We start from the raw sequence: 21,466 nt of genomic DNA on the forward strand, positions 1-21,466 counted from the left end.
ATTTTATTATTTTTGTTTACTTTATCATTATGATTATGATGTATTAAAATTATGATATTTTATGCTCTTTTTTTCACATCGAAAATTTTGATTGATAATGCCTATTTAATGGTCCTTACAATAGAAAGTCCCGCAGTGGACTGATCGTTAAGACACGGTTCCCAGCAGATCACCGAAGTCAAGCATCACTGGCTACGGTCAGTGTGCGGGTGGGTGACCACTTGGATCAGTCTGCGTAGAGAACGAGGGTGTGCGGTATTGGTCCTCGTTAAACTGTGCTACCGTAAAGTGCTCGACTTCGCGTGCAGGTCGTCGGGCTACCGAAGCGGGGTTGCCATCCCCTCCGCAGAGGATCAAAATTGTGATGGCATGTCTTCGGATCATCCTCCGGGATGTTTCCCAGACCGTCGCCAATAGCCCATTTGTGCAGCTCTAGTGCGGCGTAAATCAACAACAACAACAATAGAAAATATATTATATAAAAATGCATAACTCAGTATGCCTTGCCAATTTTAAATTTTTGGAAAAAAGATAAACTTAACGGTTTTTAAAATTTCCTTTCCAAAATAATTTTTTTTCTTCCTATTGCAACTCCTCTTAAAAGCAAAATATCAAGCATGTGTTATTTTCGGGAAAGTGAACTCTGGACTCGGGTTTAAAAAAGATCGAGATCGTTTGTTTATCTGGGAGAGAAAGAGATGAGAATATTTTTAGTTTTGTCAATGATATTGGAGAATTAGAAACAATTCGGAAATAATGAAAAAGTATGACGATATTGGTTCTGTCACTGTTATAAAAATAAGGAAAATTACAAACAAAAAATTTGAAATAGATCTTCGTTTCAAAACCTGATGGCTCCAGGTTACGCAGAAGACCAAGACGAAGAGAAAGGGTGTGAAAAAGGTTTTAATAAAAGACAAAAATCAAAAACTCTATGTTTAAGGCCCAAAACCGTGAAGAATGGAAAGCTGTCCCGAGGCAGGCTCAAGTAGTCAAAGGACTCCTAGGACAATTAGTACAAGGGGCTGTAGGTATCGGGAAAAATGTAATAAGTTGTAATATTTTGGTGAAAAACTGTATGTGGTTGTGTTTTAAACTATTGGAATATTTTTATTATTCTAAAGTTGGATGTCTAAATTCTATGACTCATGACTTAAATCTTAGGTTTTAAAACAAAAGTTAAGTTTGGCACAGCTTGTAGGTTCTGCTCTTATTATAGACGTAGCGTGAGGGGGGCACACTTTTTTTTTTTAGAAAACTGTGCGTAGTTTCATGCATACATTTATACATAAATAGACACACATACAAAGAATGAAATTGCACATATTCATAAAACTTAAAATAAACAAACAGTTTTCTAAAAGCAAAAAGTGTGCTCCCCCTTACGCTACGCCTGTCGCTCTCGGCCCTTATCATCTGCATTTTCCAAACCTGGGGTCTCCCTTCTCCCTGGTCAAGTGGTATTGCCTACTAGATGCTTTTTAGCTTAGTTGGATGTAGAGGATTCGAATTCATCGTAAACCTGGATGTCTCTAGAGCTGTCTTTCTATGAAGTGTGTTTTCTGTTCTATTTCACAAAGGCTTATGAGCTGTACTTATGTAATTGAGCGCACAAGCTTGCATACGTATGTGTACTAATAAATAAATAAATTTCCAAGCCTCTTCATTAGTAACCCGGTCTTAAGTGGAACAAGCTATCTTCATGTTATTTTTTGATCTGACTTAATAGAATCGCAGGATGTGAGAATGGTCCATTAAGAAGGTCCATTTAACTGAATGATATCACTTATTTCCGATCGTCGTCGAGGGAGAATGAGAACCTGATTGGTGAAATATATTTTATTGCAAAAAGCTCATTATACAGTTTCTCCATTTACCTCTGCGGCGATCGGAATTGAGGAAACCGCATTCAGTGTGTATGTCCCTTTAAGTTCTTAAACGCATCTCAGAATTGTTGTTGTCCCGCAGTGGACTGATCGTTAAGACACGGTTCTCATCAGATCACCGAAGTCAAGCATCACTGGCTGCGGTCAGTGTGCGGGTGGGTGACCCACTTGGATCAGTCTGCGTAGGGACCGAGGGTGTGCGGTATTGGTCCTCGTTAAACTGTGCTACCGTAAAGTGCTCGACTTCGCGCGCAGGTCGTCGGGCTACCGAAGCGGGGGTGCCATCCCCTCCGCAGAGGATCANGTGAGTTGGGTTCGGTGAGATTATTGCACTCTCATGTGCTGCACTGCTGCATTTTGCAAGATATTCTCAAATTCAAACTTCATTTTCCACCCTCTGAAATTGAACCGAAAAATCTATTATTTTTTAATGGCTAATATAATCAAGAAAAGAGTTCCTTGTCAAAAACTAGTTATTTTATAATGATCATGTAAAGTCTTTGAAAATTATTTTGCATTTTGTTACTGTATATGGTGCTTAAAAATATTTTTTGAGTGCTTAAAAAGGGCTTATTTTTTATTGAAAGATTTGGCTTCACATCCTGATAAATGTTTCAATATAAAACATCCTGATATAAAAGTTATTCGTTTATGAGATGTACAAAGAATTGATATATTTTATTGACAAACATGATACTTAAATAAATTTGGTGAAAAAAATTTGGAATAAAAGTACTTATTTAAGAAAGCACCATAATAAATTTCCTCATTATAGACACCAAATGAATTTTGTAATAAGTGCTACTGGTATTATGTAAATAGGTGTTTTTAGTTGGTAGTAATATACCCAACATATCTACTATAGTGGCAATAGAAATAGGTTCGGGACAACCCCCCCCCCCGAAATTCTGGGACTCCAATTTTTTAGTCTTTCCTTGAGCCTCTCAGTAATATCTTTTTGCGAACTTTGAACCTCTCAGCAAATAATATCTTTTTGCGAAACAAGATGGATAGAAAACCATGATGCAATCATTAGATTTAAAGAACTTTATCCAGAAATAATTCAACTCCTCTAAAGCGGACAATCTTATTTCTACTATCACTAAAAGTGAGTTTTACATTACTTTATTTGTTTGTAGAGATATTTTTTCTGTGACTCTTTCACTGAGCAAAGAACTCCAACAAATTCATCTAGATTGGAATGGAGCTTAGATACATGCAAAATCAATAAACAACACAGTTCTAAACAAGAGAAAAAATGCCGAGTATGAATTTCAAAAGCTATAGCCGAAAATCCTTAATACTTTCACAAGTTTTGGATCTAGATGTAAAACTTCCTAGTTTGGCATCCTATCAAAATCACCTTGACAATATAAAAAATCAGAACAGAGACCTAGAGCAGTACTTCCGTCAAAATATATGCATTCCTTTTTTAGATTATTTCGCTACCCAACTGCTTGAAAGATTTTCGAAGCACGAAGATACTCTTGCATCTCTCAATAAAGTGTTACCTAAGTATTGTATGAACGTTGATATTAATTTATGCAATTTCCGAATCTACGCAGATTTCATTGACATCGAAAATCTCATGAGAGAAATGGAAGTATGGGCATCAAAGTGGAATCTGCGTGAACCCCTCAGTAAACCAAATACGGCACTTTCAGCAATGGAAGAATGCGACAGTATCTTTTTCCCAGACATTTATTGCTTGTTATCAATATTGGCTGCGTTGCCAATCACCACAGCAACTGCAGAAAGAACTTTTTCTTCTCTTAAATGCGTAAAAACAGCAACAGGAAATGCTACTAAAGAAGAAAGGCTAACAGGGCTAACTTTATTAAGCATATTTCGGGATATTCCGGTTTGTCCTAAAAAAGTAATCGAAAAATTTTCTTCTAACCCCCGTCGCATGTCTTTGTAAACTTTGTTTACAAATTGATTATAATTATTATGTAATATTAATTTAAAAATAATTATTATGTAATATTTTTAATTACTAGTTTAACTTTTGCAAACAACAGAATAAATAATATTTGTTGCAATGTTTTTGGCCTACTTTGCATGTCTGAAACTGTCCTCGCTTCTTACCATATCCCCCTCCGAAAAAATATCCTGGCTACGGCCTTGGTGCCATCTGCTTTAGCTTTACACTGTCAACCATCTATTGGTGACGGTCTGAAAAACATCCCAGAGAATCATCCGAAGACATGCCATCACAATTCCTGAGGTTACTTCTTCAATTTAGACGTAAACTTGAAGGGGAAGGAAATGTTCTCCAGATCTCTGTGTCCATGGTACTCTCAGTGACCGACCACAGGACTTTCGATTTCACAGGTTTTACGATTTCGTATAGCGCATGTATTCGGTGGGTCTTCTTGTGTCGAAGATAGAATCCCGGCAGCTCTAGTTGTTGTTGTTGTTACTTTACGTCGCACTAGAGCTGCATAATGGGCTATTAGCGACGGTCTGGGAAACATCCCGGAGGATGATCCGAAGACATGCCATCACAATTTTGATCCTCTGCGGAAGGGTTGGCACCCCCGCTTCGGTAGCCCGACGACCTGCGCGCGAAGTCGAGCACTTTATGGTAGCACAGTTTAACGAGGACCAATACCGCACACCCTCGGTCCCTACGCAGATTGATCCAAGTGGTCACCCACCCGCACACTGACCGTAGCCAGTGATGCTTGACTTCGGTGATCTGCTGGGAACCGTGTCTTAACGATCAGTCCACTGCGGGACCCGGCAGCTCTAGATCTGCACAATAGGCTATTGACAACGGTCTGCGAAACATTCCTGAGAATGATCCGAAGATATGCCATCACAATTCTCCAAAAAGGCTCCGAACCGACCTTCGCTAATAGGCCATTGTGCAGCTGTAAGTGCGACATAATTATGTCGCACTTATTATTATCGCCTTATTTAAATAAGGCACTGCTACTCAGCATGAATACAGTTCATAAAATTGCGGGATTTTAAGAGAAGGATTAAGATTGAAAACTTTACCACACATATTTAATCATCACATTGAAAATTTAATCACAAATATTCAGTAAGATAATTCAATAGGATAACTTACAAAGAAACTACTTTTAAACATAATTATTGAATATCTATAAATCAATAATTATTGTACAAAATCAATGTTTTAATTTCCTAAGATTTTATTTTATAAAATGCAGCATATAAATGTAAAAATGATGAAAATAAAAATGCCTATTGCCAAATATATCGTCAATCGTACTTACACCACTTAGGTTTAAACTGGTGGGCGGAATAACAATACAACTACCACGAAGCTACCACGCTATTGAGCTATTCTATTGAGCTACCAAGGTCTTTTGAAAATGGTGCCTTACAGGCCATTCACACTATATGCAAAAAATTCGCTTGTGTAAATTTGGAGTTGCGAATGAGAACATGATTGGGGAAATATATTTACCCTCGAAAATTATTTTAATCAAGTTCAAGCTTGGATCTCGGAATTCACATGCGTAATTGTTTGCACACGCAGTACACGGTTCCCTGCAGATCACCGACATCAAGCATCACTGGCGGCGATCAGTGTGCTGATGGGTGACCACTTGGATCTGTCTGCGTAAGAACCGAGGGTCTGCGATATTGTTCCTTGTTAAATTGTTCTACCGTAAAGTGCTCCACTTAACGAGCGGATCGTCGGGTTACTGAAGCGGGGTGCCATCCCCGTAGAAGAGGATCAAAATTATGATGGCATATCCTCGCGGATCATCCTCAGGAATGTTTCCTAGACCATCGCCAAGAGCACTTTGTGCAGCTCTAGTGCGGCGTAAATGAACTGCAACAACAATGGTGAAAAACAATATTTCTCGGCTTAAGTGGTTTAAGCTTTTCTTTACATGCGAAAAAGTTCTTATAGAAATGGCAACAAGAGTAGTTTATTTATAAACAAATGAAAAGAAAAAGTGCGTGAAAAATTCTCTAAATCTATTGTAATAATTAAATGCTTTGAAGGTTTTGAAACAAGTATTTAAAAAAAAACATATTGCAAGAATACAATTCAAAAGAACTTTGTTTTTGTCATTTATTTAAAGAACGATAGTATTTCGTATTAGATTTGTTAATTGACTTTTTAATATGAGTAGTTTGAAGTCTTTAGGTATTTTACGAAGTATTTCGCATGAACTTCGGAAAAGCAATCCTAAAGTGAGTGTAATGTGTGACTTCGTGAAAGTTTATTTAGTTGCTTGGACTTGCATGTAATACAATCTCAATTAAAGAGGTTATTAAATCAAACATAGGCCCCTCTTCTATCTTAGTTGCATTTTTATAATACAATTTTTTTCAGATATTCTTGCGTTAAAGGTATAATGCAGCATTTTTTGGGATGTATCCGTATCGTGATTTGTCACAGAACTACAGTCGCCCAGCTGCCAAATAGATTTTTAACTTGCCTTTGGGTATAAAATTTTTTAAAGCAAACGAAAAGCTACTTTTCATTGCGCCGGCTCAAGTAATTTTGGCTATTTTATTTATTTGAAAAAAGGCACTTAAAAATAATAATAAAAAAAACCCCAGATGAATTTACTTGCACTCAGTAAGTTTGCAATAACAGCTTTATCACCTGCACAGGTATAATGGAAAGGTACCAAAAGATAATTATAAATAAAACCTTAAATATTTGCCTGTGGTTGGGTATGAATTATACCCTTCAAGCTTCTCACTTTCAATGAAAAAATTTTTTTGTTGCAGTTTTTTGCTCGCCGTTGCCCGAAAGTTCTCAAGGCTTATCGATTATTTTGCTACAGATCACAATCGATAAATTTTCTCAAAATTAGAATAAGTCTAAGTTATGAATAATTTTATCTCAAGAGTTTGGTTTGTTGTTTTTAGGGAGGAAATGAATATTCTGAGACTATTTGACATTTGGCCCGTTTGCGTAAAATTTGGTTTGCTGAACGTTCGACCAAGTATTTTTTGACAAAGTTTTTTGGAAATGTTAATAGATTAAATAATGAATAATTTAAAATAGTACTTTTACTGTACATTATCAGACATAGATTTTATGCATATTTGTTAAGTTTTAAAATTCATGTTCTTGCAAATTTATGTTCTGGATGAAAAATGAAATTTCAAGAATTGAAACTAGATTACTTCATACTAAACCATGTGTTTTGTCTTGATGATTTTTTAAAATTACATTCAGGCAAGTCAATTTTTGCCGTTATTCCAACTCTTTTGTTTCAGGAATTGAGAATGTTTTTTTGTTTATTTATTTTGCTTTTGCTGTTTTATAGCGTGATATTTTTAAGGAACATTTTATGACAGATTTTATTCTCTTTTCACTTTTTTCTTGTATGGTAAGACAGATAACGTGCTGGAAAAAAGATGTGATTTTCAACTATAATGTTATGTTTTAAAAAATAAGAACATTTCTTTTCCTATTTCTCTTTTTTCTTTTTTTATTAACTTTTCTTTTTATTAGCAGATTTATTATGATGCAGCATTCTTTAAAAAGCATTTCTAACGAGCATTTTTCTTTTATCCTTATTTTTTGCTATTGTTTCTATGTATTTTTTATTTTTTTAAACTTGGGATTTTATCAATGTTTTTATTATAATGCATCAATTAAAAGGGTTTTTATTAGACTTGTTTATTTTTCTTCAATTTTTTTTAAAATGCAGTATTAAGATTTTTTTTTCGAGAATTAGCATTGATTCTTATTTTCTCCGTTTTCCTTTTGTATGTAATCCTTTTTTGTGAGAATTTTTATGACGGCGCAACATTTGTAAAAGCGTTTCAGATGGACTATATTTATTTCAATGTTTTATGTATACCTTTCTCGGAAAATAATATTTTTAGCATTAAAGTTAAAGATAATTATTTTGCCATTTCTCTTTTTTTTTTTTTCAATTATGTAATATCAGTTTTTTTTCCTAATAGTTGTTAGCTGGTTTTTATTTTTGTTAAATATTTCTAATGGATTACTATTATATATTTTCCCAATACCCCGCACCAATAATACTGCTAAGTTTGGGTATCAACATACCAACATGATATTAAATTTAAAATTGTGTATCACAACTAAAATGTGGGATTAAATCTGATTACGCTGAACAGTCTAATCACTCACACTTAGCACGACATTCTCTATCTAAGAAAGCAGAAAAAAATCAACCTTCATACACTACTTTAAAACCACATCTGCCACCTAAAAGAACCGGACAGAACCTTCTTTCAATTCGTTGCCATCTTCTATATAAGAAAAGGCGAAACACCTCTCCTTCAGCTATATGATGACAGTGTAGATGGCTCTGCTTTCCTTCGCCTGGTTGCGTGGTGTACCTAGAGCTAGATGGCTCTGCCTTCCTTTACATGGTAGGGCGTTGGAGGCAAAGTTCACTGTGCTAGTGACATTAAAAAGTGTTCTATAGAGTTTCTGAAATAGATAGGATTGGTAGGTAGTGTTACAAAAACTGTGCTACAATCAAGTTGTAACAATGATTAAACTTATTTATATATAAAAAGCTATTTATTAATGATTTTTTTAAAAAAAGTGTTGCTTTTCGGGTGTCGAATATTTGGTATTAGGCCAAATATTCAGCATTCGGTCAAATCACTATTCCTTACAACCCTAGTAGTTTTATTAATATTAGTATTGTCATAATATTGTATGACACAACTAAATTGTATGTAAAAGAGATAATGATTTTGTATAGAGATAACTATGAATTTTAATTTTTTATACCTTTGAGATTTTATTCTTGTTTTTTGTCAACCAAAAATAATTCTCATGTTTTCTTTATGGAAGTATTGTGTAGCTGGGGAAAATATTCTTTAGAATCGTTGTTCTATAAATCAGAGTTTTTTTTTCAGCCAGAAATTAAGAATTATTTCATTCTGCTGTTTAAATTTGAAAAATTGGTTTTATTGTTTTCAGAAATTACATGAATTCTTAATTGTTTTAAAGTAAGTTTTTGAAAAAACTATCTTTGTCTGAAATAAAAGTGTTTTTTAAATTCAGAAGAATTTGATACAAATGGAGTTTCATCTGCTGATTTTAGTTTGTTATGTTTAACAGAAACGATTAACATATTTGTCAAGCATATTTGTTTTTTAATGCTAAAGAAATTTTTTATCAACCCAATATTGTTTTCGCACAGTTCAATAATTTGCACAGTATTAGATGCTTAGTTGGTAAAATTCTCATTCTTTCAGAACAGTAGGATTCATACTTCTTCACCCAGGTAAAGATAGTTATAGTAAGAGAAGTTATGACAAAAACAAATATTGTACTTAATACAGAAACAATTAAAAAAATGACTGTTAAGATGGGGCTGTTTAATTTCCCATATGGTAAACATTTATTAAATATTCAAACTTCTCATATATAACAGAATCTACTTGTAGATAGAAGTGTGCAATCTACTAAAAGCAGATAAAATGAAGTTCTAAAGTTAAAGAAAGGTTCAGAGGGATTTATAAAATCTCATATAGTAAGACAGATCATTGTTAAAAGATAATTGTTTATAACACAATTTGTGTGTGATTCACTAAATTGAAGAAGACAAAAAAAAAAAAGCCACAGGAGGAGCAGAATGTTAATTTTGTAATGTAAGGAATAATATGGCAAAATCTTGTTTATTACTAAAAACTAAACTAAACTCAGCGGCGCGACAGCCCTTGCGGGCCAAGGCCTACTGTGCCCATCTCAGTTTTCTTGACCTTGGGCTCTGGGGTGCAGGAGCAGATGTTCCGGTCAGCCGAACGCGGAACCCCCAGTGTTTAGTTCCCAAGCATGCTTGGTACTCACTATTTTATTTACTATGTCAAACAATTGTAAGGTCTGTAGAAATGGAGTTTTTTTTTTAGTATTAATTTAAGATTTTATTTCTGCTGAAGCCACCAATTTTTTTACCTTTTTTTTTTTACAACTGCTGTTTGAAACCAGTGAAGGGTGTGAATAATCCCATATAGAACATCTACACATGCAATAATATTTTTTTTATGTACTTATTTTTAAACTGTAACAAACATGGTGTAGCAAGAAATATTTCTGTTACTTTGCTAGTTATTTTTATTTGCGTATTCAATTATAATACAGTAATTTTTATTTTTTAGATGAAACCAATATCACAGACATCTGCTTACGTCTTTTTAACAAATGAATATCGCTGTCATCAAGTAACAGAAAAACGAACTTGCAAAGGTGAAAACGAGTTGAAAACAATTGCACAAACTTACTTGTGTTATCTTCAATCCACACGTAAAAATAAGGTATCTTTTACAGTTATTCAATACAAATATTTGTAGTTATTTTTTATTTCATAAATAAGTAGAGTGTAAGCTTTAATGGAATTAGAATTGGATGTAATGTAGTGAATTAGAATTGGAATTAGAATTGTAGTGAATTAGAATTGTAGTGAATTAGAATTAGAATGGAATTAGAATTGGATGTAATTAGTGACATCTCATTCTGTAACACAATCAAACAATGAATACATTTAGCATTTAGGTATAAGGCATTGTTCATAGGTATAAGGCATTGTTCATAAATTGCTTTTTTCCTAAGTAACAAACTTTTTCAGAGTTTTTATTTTCTTTTTTAAAGGGAGAAAATGGCAATTTGTATCATATAAACAAAAATAAAATTTTATAACTAGAATGTTAATCACTTGATTTTTACATTTCTTAAGAGTTCTTATTGAATATATTTTATGGAATGCTAACATTTTCAGGAGTTAGACATTTTTCTGCTTTCTGGGATATTTTTAACACTTGCTTTTAAATAAAAGAAGATGAAGATACTTACTTTTTAATGATAATTATTTAAAGGTATTTTTAAATTAATTAACGAGCAGTTATGTCACAGAACTTGCTTGTTGCTGTTCTCACATTGAGACTGCACATACTTTATTCATGTTAATTTGCATTCATCGTTTTCTACATATCTATCGTTTGCAATAAGTGATCTCTTGTGAAAAGATCAATCATGGTTCTACTGAGGTGTGCAGCGTATTAACATTTAACTAGTGATTTTAAGTTAGGATCTGTTTAAAAAGCCAGGTTTTCTCAAAGTTTTATGAAGAAAAGGTGCTAGTGACGAAAGTTTGCACTAAGGTGGATAATTAATAAGAATACTTTTTGTTTACTTTCTAAATGATACTTATCATCACGTTTTTTTAAACAATAATTAGTGATTTATTCATGTATCTACCAGGCTGAATAATAATATGAATGATATTCTTTGCCTTGCATCTGCAATATCAATATATGATGGTTCCCACTCATGTGTGCGTTTGTTGAGGATTGAAGGAGTTTTGAAAGCGGTTGAATAACTTGAAACACTTTAGTTAGTGTTCATTATATCTATGTTTGAGCAGGAAGTATTTGTCTTCATTGTGCATAGCATTTATATAAATATTTTTTTTTTTTGCTCTGGAAGATGTAAAATCCTTCAAAGTTTACCAAAGATAGGCGGAATCGTTCAAAGAAAAGCCAATTTCAAGATCAAAGTCATTTTTTGAGAACCTGATAAAGCTACCTAATCTCTGAAAAGAAAAAAGTTCAAAAACAGAAAATATGATTCACACTTCTGTTTACTTTTATCAAATTATAAAATTCTTTATTTATTTATGATTCACTTTTGCTTTGAGAAACATAAAAATATTGCTACAGTTAACATTTAGTAATTTTTCTGAAATTTGAAATGTATATATTTTTTATCAGGAGCTATTACATCAGTACCATAGTCATGGGGAACGATCTGTTGAAGAAACTGCTGGAATTGTTGGTTTTAAACTTCCTGAGGCTGGCAAGAACTCTAATTTGGAACAAACATAATTTTGTTGTTAAATTATTAGTTATTGTAATAAATATTAATTATTAGTTTTGTTGTTAAACATTAATTTGCGTTATTGTTTAAAAATGTGCACAGTGGATTAACGCATCTTTTCTAGATTAAAAAAGCATAATAGTTTGAAATGAAACTCTTTTTCTTTCTTTTAATGTACCATTATTCACAGCTAATTTAAGGTTAATATGCATTTATCTTTTTCTTTTTTATTTTAATAGCTCATTTCTCTCTCCATACGTTGTTTTTCGAAACTTTATAACCATCTATAAAGAAGTTTTTAGTGAGTCAATCATAAGAATTTAATTTACTACAAATCTCTGTAGTGCAATCCTCCATTGCAGTGTTTCTTCCATAATAGTCAGCGCCTTATAAAGTCTCATTTGCAATGTTTTATTAACTGCCATTATAACTAGGGATGTCTTGGCATATACCTGACCAGTTTCTCATTAGTCAGTTATTAATAATTTAATAAGTTTTCACTAATTTAATTACCCAGAATGGATCAGTTTTACCAAGTAATTAGTGTCAGGTAATACACAGTTATGTTTGACACTATTTTGAGTTATACTAACCTTAAAACTAATCAAGAAAATAAATGTTGTAATAGCACATCAGGAATCATATTTCCACTATTTAAACATCTCAATTCGAATTCTCGCTTTTTGAAAATGACATAGTACAATTTGTATTCACGCAATTTGAAAATGAAATGGCGTGTTTCATATTCATATGATTTTAAAATCAAATATAACAGTTTGTGCTCACGTGGTTTAAAAATCAAATATCACTATTAGATTTCAAGCTATGTTAAAGTTGAACATCAAAATTCGTTGAATGCAGTTTAAAATTAAAAAAGCAGATATCGCGTTTCTTATTCACACATTTTAAGAATAAAATAACTCAATTTATATTCATGCATTTTAAAAATCAAATATTCTTCTTCTTTTTTGTGTTATTTGAAAGTTAAACACCTCTATTCATATTGAAGGGATTTGAAAATCGGACATAGCTGTTCATATGTGATTTTGAAAGAAAAAAATGCAATTTATTTTCACTTACTTACTCCTTGGCTCTATAAGCCCTGAAGGACTGTGTCCTCCTTTACCATACAGCTCCACTTTTTCCTGTCCTTGGGATTCATTTTTACCCAATATTTAAATCAAACATCGTAGTCACAAATTTAAAAAATCCAGTACCACACTGCATATTCACGTGATTTCAAAGCGTTGATGAGTAAAAAGAAAAATTTTGTGTCTAGCCTACTTACAGGGTTGCCACAGAGACTAAAATGCAATTATTTTCAGCATGAGGCGACAAAGGCAACTTTTTTGCCTGAAAAGGCTAAACAAGCAACTATTTTCAGGAAAAAGAGACTTTTCTGTATAGTGATGCTATTTAGCATAAATTGGGTTGACAACCTGCGGCCCATGGGAACTTCTGAACAGACTACCTTTTTTTCTTAAAAAATAAAAAAATTTAAATTGCAAATTTGAGTAATCACTTTTCAATTCCCACATATTCCATTGCAAGTTTATTTCATTTCTCAATCTTCTTTTCAATGGTTATTGCTACGAAATTCCACATGATTTAAAAAAAAAATTTTTTTTATACGACNATGATTACACAATGTATATATATATATATATATATATAAATTTGCTAAATCAATTTCTGATAAAAGGGAAAAATTTTTAGAAAAAGTATGTATTTTTTTAATGAAAAAGTATTTTTTTAAAGAATTCTAGTAATTAAAAGTATTTAATTTTCTGCAAATGTACTAATTTTTTTGATAAAAAAATTTAGTTCTGGAACACAGAATTCAAAGAAAGGTTTATATAAAAATTATCATATTTGCCACCAACTTGACTAAATGATTATGGTATAAGATAATTAAGTCATTTAATAAAATTTTAGTCATATTTTTGATGAACTTTTGTTTTTATTTAGGCAACTATTTTCATGCTATAGGCGACTAAAAGAAACTATTTTGTTCATTTTTTTCTGAGGCAATCCTGTACTTATAATTCAAAGCATATTTGTAACATTTAATGTATTCACACAGATAATTTAAAAGAAAAGTGATCATAGTTTTAATATTTTTTTATCATTTTCCTGAAGCTATTTTGTTTATTACTGTGGAATTACTTTTTTACTATTCATTCTAAGAATGGTTTTGTGTGTTCATATTTTATAACATATGATTATGAAAATTATTATTTGTAATTATGGATATTTTGTTTGATTTGTAGTATGAGATAATCTATAATTTAATTAAATATTAAAACTTCGTAATATAATTATAAAATTAAGTTCCATTATGTAAAATATTTAAAAAAAAGCTGCAGTTTTAATTTTGTAAGAAATTTATTTATTTTTTCCCAATTTTCGCTTATTTATTTCAAAATGATTTATTTGATGGCTTAGAAACAATGCCATCAATTGCATGTTAAAAGAGAGAAAAAAACAAACAAACTTGAGTGCAACTTGCCTCTATTATTTATTTTAATCACACATTTAATTTATAATTGCTTTCATTTCCAAATTAAAATTTACTTGATTAACTTGAACTAAAAATTTATTTGATTTTCTTCTTATTTTATTCATGATAGTATGTAGTAAAAAGCAGGAAAACTATTCGTTTGTTCTTAAAGCAGTAGTTGAATTAGTAAATGATCTAAATAAATGTTAAAATAAGGTCAGATCTAAGAAGTTTTGATGTTTTTGTAAATACAAAGCTATGCTTTGTTTTAAGTTATTGTCTTGTACAGTTGTGTCAAGTGATTTAATTTTTAAGTTGGTTCATTTTAATCATTATTCAAAATGCTATTAAATTGATGAATGAAACAATTTAATTAGTTCTCTGAGGAGACTATTTAGGCTATTTTTTTATATTTATAGCTACTAAACTATTTTCAAGGATAATTGTAGTGAAAACCCTAGTAAATGCAAAAGGAACCACAAGAAAGAGTCTGAGAAAAAAGTACTAAAAAAAGCACCACTTTTTAATTATTACTATGCTTATTTCAAGATCAAATATTTTTAGTCTAAATATTACAAGAATTTAACAGTAGATTTAGATCCATTATATGCTAATTAATTTTAAAATAAATATTTGATTTACATTTGAAAAAATAATCGTATAATGATTTACTTGAATGAATGTTTAAAAAATAATTATAATTTGAGTTAAGAGATCTTAGGAAAGAGGAAATTAAAAATTAACAGAAGTTTAAAAAAGAAGGGGAGCATAGCTCAACAGAATACACTAAGCTTGGAAGAATTTATTGTGTTTCCTTGATTTTTCAAATGACATTCAAATCAGGATAGAAAAATTTGAATCAGTGTTAAAATCCATATAATTTTTAAAAGAATCAATGTTATCTAATTTATGCATATTATCAGATTGAACCTTTATAAATCTTTCTGCTGTCATTCCCAGGGAAGGATTGCTATGAAATCTTTTTCTTTTCAATACCGCCAGATGGCGTTCTTTTTAAATTTGTATGTATTTGTCAGCTTAATGTCAATAAACTTTACTTTCTGTCTGAAACTCGATCTCCACGGACTACAGTTAGTAGCAGAGCTGTGGTTTTGAAAATTATGACGCAGTAAGAGTTAAAAGTTTTACTTTAAGTTTTGCTGTGATTTACATCGTTTAGATTCCAAGATGCAATAATAAAAGCAATTTGGGATCAGGAAATAATCTCTGAGGAATGGAAAATGAGTGTGACCTGTGTAATACACAAGAAAGGCGATCTACTTGAATGCTCTAACTACAGAGGTATTAGCCTGTTTTGTTCAAGCTATAAAGTATTCTCAAATATTTTATACAACAGACTCTCTCCATTTGTGGAAAAACCGGTTGGAGTCTATCATGGTGGATTTAGGAAAAGAAGATCCACTACTAAGCAAATATTTAACATTCGGCAGATTCTGGAGAAGACTAAAGAAATATGGAATAGATACATACCATCTTCATTGATTTTAAAGATGCCTACGATAACATCAATAGAAAAGCCCTCATTGCAGCCTTGAACGAGTTTAAAGTGCCTAAAAAATTATCTAGGCTGATATGCCTGACACTAAATGAAACCAAAACTAGGGTCAAAATGCAGAATAATCTGTCAAGAGCAATGGTAATAAATAATACTGTGTGAATAGAGGGATATATTGGCATGCCTACTCTTCAATTTAGTATTAGAAAAAGTAATAAGAGATTCCAACATTAACATCAAGGGAAATATTTTTAATAGATCTGTACAACTGTTCGCCTTTGCTGATGACATAGACATTATTGCTAGAACACCTATAGCACTAAGACAGGCTTTTATTTCTTTTGAGAAATCGGCTCTCAAGATGGGCCTGAGAATAAACGAGAGCAAAACTAAATATTTGCCATATATGTACTAAAACAAGCTTCAATAACACCCATTTAGAAATTGAAGAATATAACAGGGTTGCCACTCAAATCTGGAAAAAAAATTCCCTGTGTTTTCCCTGTACTATTATACACAATATATTAAACGGAAACAACAATTACTGTGCTCTTTTGTGAGCTATATAGGGCTAACTATATTTATTAGTTTTAATTGGTGGGAAAACAGCTGAACATATTTAAATAATGTTATAGCAAGTGAAATAGTTTAGTATAGCTGAAATATCATGGCTAAATATCCCATAGATTACGCTTTGAGTGGGTACCATTTTTTAAAAGACAAAAATAAGAAACAAAATTCCCTGCATTTTCCCTGTTATTTTAGGTGATTTTTAAATTCCCTGTATTTTCCAGGTTTTCCCTGTTCTCCATGTAGAGTGGCAAGCCTGTATAAGTGTAAAGTTGTTGACAATTTCGTTTACTTGGGTTCTGTAATCAACAACAGGTACAATATTACAATGGAAATTCAAAGAAGAATTACTATAGCCAATTAATGTTTTAATGGGATTCGAAAATACATAAAATCTAATGTAAATCATAGAAGAACAAAAGTTTTATATAAATCTCTTTTAAGATCAATTTTAACATATGCTTGTGAAACCTGAACCATATCTTGTACGGATGAGGCTATGTTGGGTACCTTTGAGAGAAAGGTCTTAAAAAAAGGAGTATTTTTCAAAATTCCTCCTAAAATACTTCTTATTTTTGGAGGAATTAAAAAAAATGATGTGTGGTTTAGAAGATAAAATCTGGAGCTTTATCGCTTATTTAATGAATCCGACATTATTAACTTCATGAAACGACAAAGAATAAAATCGGCAGGCCATGTTATCAGAATGGACGAAGACCGTACCACAAAAATAGTTTTTAATGCCAGACCAGTTGGCACATGAAAAAGAGACAGGCCGAATTTGAGATGGATAGATGGCCTAGAGAAAGACCTTTTGGTTTTAAAACTAAAAACAGGAAAAAGGTTAGCCTGGAAAAAACTTCTTGAGAAGGCCAAGGCCCACCCTGGGCTGTTGAGCCAATGATGATGATGAGATTCTAAGATGAATAGGAATCTGCCGAGTTTTCCACTGCTTAACAGTGAAAACTATCATCAGTGGTGTATTAAAATTAAAGCTTTGTTAACAATTAAAAAAATAACAAATCTTCTTATTGAAGAAGGCCCTGTTGATGCAAAATTACGAGAACAATGGACACTGAAAAATGATAAGGCTGTGGCATATATTCAACTTTCACTTTCTGACAACAAAGGTCTTCAGTTCTCAAAAGAAACAAGTGCTAAAAATTCTATGGGAGAAAAGTCAAACCACGTTTACTGTTGGTCGCAAAATAGATGCAAGTAATGAAGTAAAAATTCTTGAAATGAAAATGTTTCAAATTATATAGCATGATAACGCAGGCTTCAAACGAAACTCTCATTGCTGGAACCTGAAATTTCAGAAAGAGAACTTGTTTTTTATACTGTTAGAGGATTAAAAGTGAAGTTTTCAAAAATAAAAGAAATCCTGAGAGAGGAAGAAAACAGCATATCAAAATTAAAAAATGGTTTTTCTAGAAGAGAAGCATTCAGAGTAAATGTTAAATATGAAAACAGAAGCATGAAGAAATGCTTCACCTGCCATCTAAAGACTGCTATTTCTGAAACAAGAAGGATGGAAATAGAAACCCAACATCTCATAGGAAAAATTTTTTCCAACTTTAAATCAGGGATGAAAAAGCGAAAATCATTAACGCTCACTGTGCATTTGAAAATCAAGCTAAACATTTTAGAGAAAATTTCGCGCTTACAGCTGAATAAGAACAACATCACGTAAATTCTAGTGCTACAGATAAAAACAAAAAATTTTTCATTCTGGATTCTGGTGCCACTTCACACATGGTAAAAGATTTAAAACTTTTTGAAAACATAAATTATGTTAAAGGAAAAATACATTTGGCAGGTAAGAATGCAAATTTAATTTTTAAAGATATTGTTGTAAAAGCTACAACTGTTCATAATTCCATAAAAAATCTAATATTATGTTATATCTGCACCAAATTTACGAAACAATTTCCGTATCTAAATTAATTGATGGAGGTTATAAAGTTGAATCTGTTGGTTATGATATTTTGATTTTAAGTAATGACAATCACATTGTTTTAAAAGCTGTAAAAGTAAAAATTCGTTTTGAAATTTTAATGCAACCGTAATAAAATTTCACCTTAATTTTTTGATAATAATGATGTATGCAATTGTGAGTTAGAATGTAATGAAGTAAGTAATTTGGATTCTTAAAATATTTGGCATACCTTGTTATTTAAATCCACAATACATGGTTAAAATGCAAAACGTCATTGGTATAAATTAAGATTTTGAAAATTATTGTGAATCTTGTGGCACGAGTAAAAAAAGTAACCCATAAGAGTCATCCAACAATTAATATTGCACAAAGTAATTCTATATTAGAATTATTTCATGCTGACCTAGCAGGCCCAACAAATTGTGATACATTGGGCAATTCAAGATATTTTTTAGTTCTAGTGGATGATTTTTCTGGGATGTACTTTTCTTATTTTTCAAAGAATAAAAATGAAGTACTATTTGTAAAGTTAAAGAAAGGTATGAAAATACAATGGATAAAAAAAATCAAAATATTAAGAACGAGATTGTTAGTTTTCTAGAAAAATACGGGATCATACACGAAAAACAGTACCGTATAATCCTTCATCAAATGGACATGCTGAGCGAGCTAGAAGAGTATTAGTAGAAAAGGCTAGGATATTATTATATGAAAGTGAATTACCATTAAAATTTTGGGCTGAAACGATAAATTTTAGCATTTCTAATCTTACACTGCGCAGTTTATTTAAAAAATAAATAATTTTAAATTAATCAGTGGTATAAAGTGGTGAATAGAAAAAAAAATGGAAAAATCGAAAGTTGCACAATGATCTATGCTTAGTAACCTCAGCCTTACAAGACATTGCCCTTCTTTAGCCAGTACTTTATTTATAAATTGCACTATTTTTAATTGCTTTAAATTATAAGTTTCTGTGATTTTGTTTATTTTCCGATTTGTTATGCTAAATTTTATAAAAGTGAATTTTCATATTTCTTTTTTTTCCCCAAGTGTTACACAATTAGTTGCTAAATCAGATTTTATTTAACCAAGTATTTTTCTAGTGTTTTAATACTTGAACTTATTCTATAATCACTTAGTAAAAGAAACATTAAGCCTATTTTAATAAATAAAACAATAATTGAAAAAGATAAAAATATTTATTAACTGAAAACAACATATTTAAGACAACCAGATTACATGTGTTCATACAAAAATAAACAACATTTACCTGAGACCATAGATATCACATTTAACAATTTGTAATTGGAAAAAAGAATGTACAACAATTCCTTACAAATGGACATCAAAACAAAAACTGATTTCAATAGTAAAAATAGCCACCACATACCACTACAACACAAAACCCACAAATAGAATGAAAAACACATTTAACAGATAAATTGGTACAGATGCATAATTTATTTCTCTAAAACTTTAAATAGACTTTATGACAACACACATCGTAACATGGAATGCATTATGTATTTAAAAATAGGAAGGAAAAAAAAAACACTATAATAAAAATGGAGAAACAAATCTTAATTTCACTTGGGAATATGTAAGCTCCAACAATTGAGATGGAAATGTAAAATATAATTTAAAATCTGTAACAATGTAAAATGAGAATATATATATAGTTTCACTATGACCATACATTTTGTGCTGAGCACAAAAAATATGATAATAAACTGGAATGAACAGCATCTGTACGATAGAAGACTGATAAACTTAAAAAAACGATTTTCAAAAATTTGTTGACACACAGTTTGCTTATTTAAACAGCTTTAACTTTTCATCAAACGATTGGTTTTTCAAGTAATGATTTACAATTTTCATCCAGTTTATAGCTCTAGTCTCACACATTTGTTACTGAATTGGTGATAATAATTTAGTTCAGAAATATGACAATACAATATACTTTTCAGATTTGGATTAAAATTTTCTTTTTAAACTTCCCCTTTCCGAGAGGAAATAAATACAAGTTCATTAAATAAGGTACTTTAATACTGAAAAGCAGATTTTGTGCCAGATGTCTTAACTCATTATTTGCTGTTAATTAACTAACATCACTTTTTTATAGACGGTCAAATAGAGAAATGGACTTTTTGTTTTAAAAATCATAGCTTTAAAAATTTATTTACCAAATTTATAAATTTTTTCTTTGTACTGAAGATTTTAAATGGAAAAAAAATTATAACAATCAAAGCGTAGTTTTTGATTTTAAACTTTCTAAGATATATTGAATTAAGTCAAATAATAATAAATTAAATAAATACTTTAATGAATAGACATCTTTAGTTTTCTATCAATTAAAAGGGATTTTATATTCCTTCATCTTTTTTTCTTAAAAAAAGTTTGAGGAATTTTTATCCCTTTTTTCTCTCCTTCAGTTATAAAAAATTCTAGCAATTACTTATTAGATATTTCAGTCAAAAGTTACCTATAAAAGTAACACTTGAAAATATTCTTTTTTACTCTTAACCTAAACTTGTAATAACAAATGTCATGTACACATGATTTTTTTTAAAAAAAAAATTTGATTATTAAGATATAGATATAGCAGTTTAGACATTAACATTCACAATTTTTTGTAATTTTTTATTTTTTTGATATGTACTGGTAGAAAGAAAATTATAAACTCATTTTTCAGTATGTAAACTTCTGCTTGATTAGTTTTTATGCAAAAAAAAAAACATCATGTTAAAAATGCCAAACATTGTTTTATGAACAAAAAAAAATATTGGAAACAAATCATTAATTTTTTAAACATCGTAACAGATTGCATACATTTGGGCAATAACACAACTATCTAATTTTATCAAGCAAACAAGTTTTCCCAACATCTTATGATGTTTTGGTAACTGATGATTAAAGTTAATGGAGCTGCTATTTTTAAATAGATAATTGAAAATTAAAGCAGTTGTTTGTTGATATGCATTGACTAACATTCATATTACTAATAAATCACCACATAAATAACTTGAAAAGCAACATAGCCTTTTCAAGACACAAGTAAACGAAAAAAAAAAAAATAAACACAACAGATAAGAATACAAGTAAATAAATATAACAGTATCAAATATGGATGTAAACTGTATTTAGAATGGATTATTTAACTAAAAATTTTTTTTTAAAAAAAGACAACATACAACAAAATATCGGACATAAATATGAATTTTAAATTAAAGAACTATCTTATTTT

At 30.8% G+C, this 21,466-nt stretch overlaps 1 protein-coding gene across 1 annotated transcript; it reads left to right on the forward strand.

The window, feature by feature from the left end:
- The first annotated feature begins 5,795 nt into the window (after positions 1 to 5,795).
- Positions 5,796 to 11,764, forward strand: LOC107443752 (protein FMC1 homolog). The gene is made up of 3 exons (XM_016057712.4): positions 5,796 to 6,068; positions 9,984 to 10,139; positions 11,592 to 11,764. Exons 1-3 carry the CDS (start codon positions 6,000 to 6,002, stop codon positions 11,703 to 11,705), a joined length of 339 nt encoding a protein of 112 aa, XP_015913198.1. The 5' UTR covers positions 5,796 to 5,999; the 3' UTR covers positions 11,706 to 11,764.
- The last annotated feature ends 9,702 nt before the right edge of the window (positions 11,765 to 21,466 follow it).

Source organism: Parasteatoda tepidariorum, chromosome X1 (genome assembly GCF_043381705.1).
Source record: "Parasteatoda tepidariorum isolate YZ-2023 chromosome X1, CAS_Ptep_4.0, whole genome shotgun sequence".
In the NCBI taxonomy this organism is placed as follows: domain Eukaryota; kingdom Metazoa; phylum Arthropoda; class Arachnida; order Araneae; family Theridiidae; genus Parasteatoda; species Parasteatoda tepidariorum.

Coding starts and splice junctions, on each gene's coding strand:
- LOC107443752 (XM_016057712.4), top strand. CDS start 6,000: ATGAGTAGTTTGAAGTCTTTAGGTATTTTACGAAGTATTTCGCATGAA. Junction 6,069..9,983: donor TTCGGAAAAGCAATCCTAAA/GTGAGTGTAATG, acceptor TTTATTTTTTAG/ATGAAACCAATATCACAGAC. Junction 10,140..11,591: donor AATCCACACGTAAAAATAAG/GTATCTTTTACA, acceptor ATTTTTTATCAG/GAGCTATTACATCAGTACCA.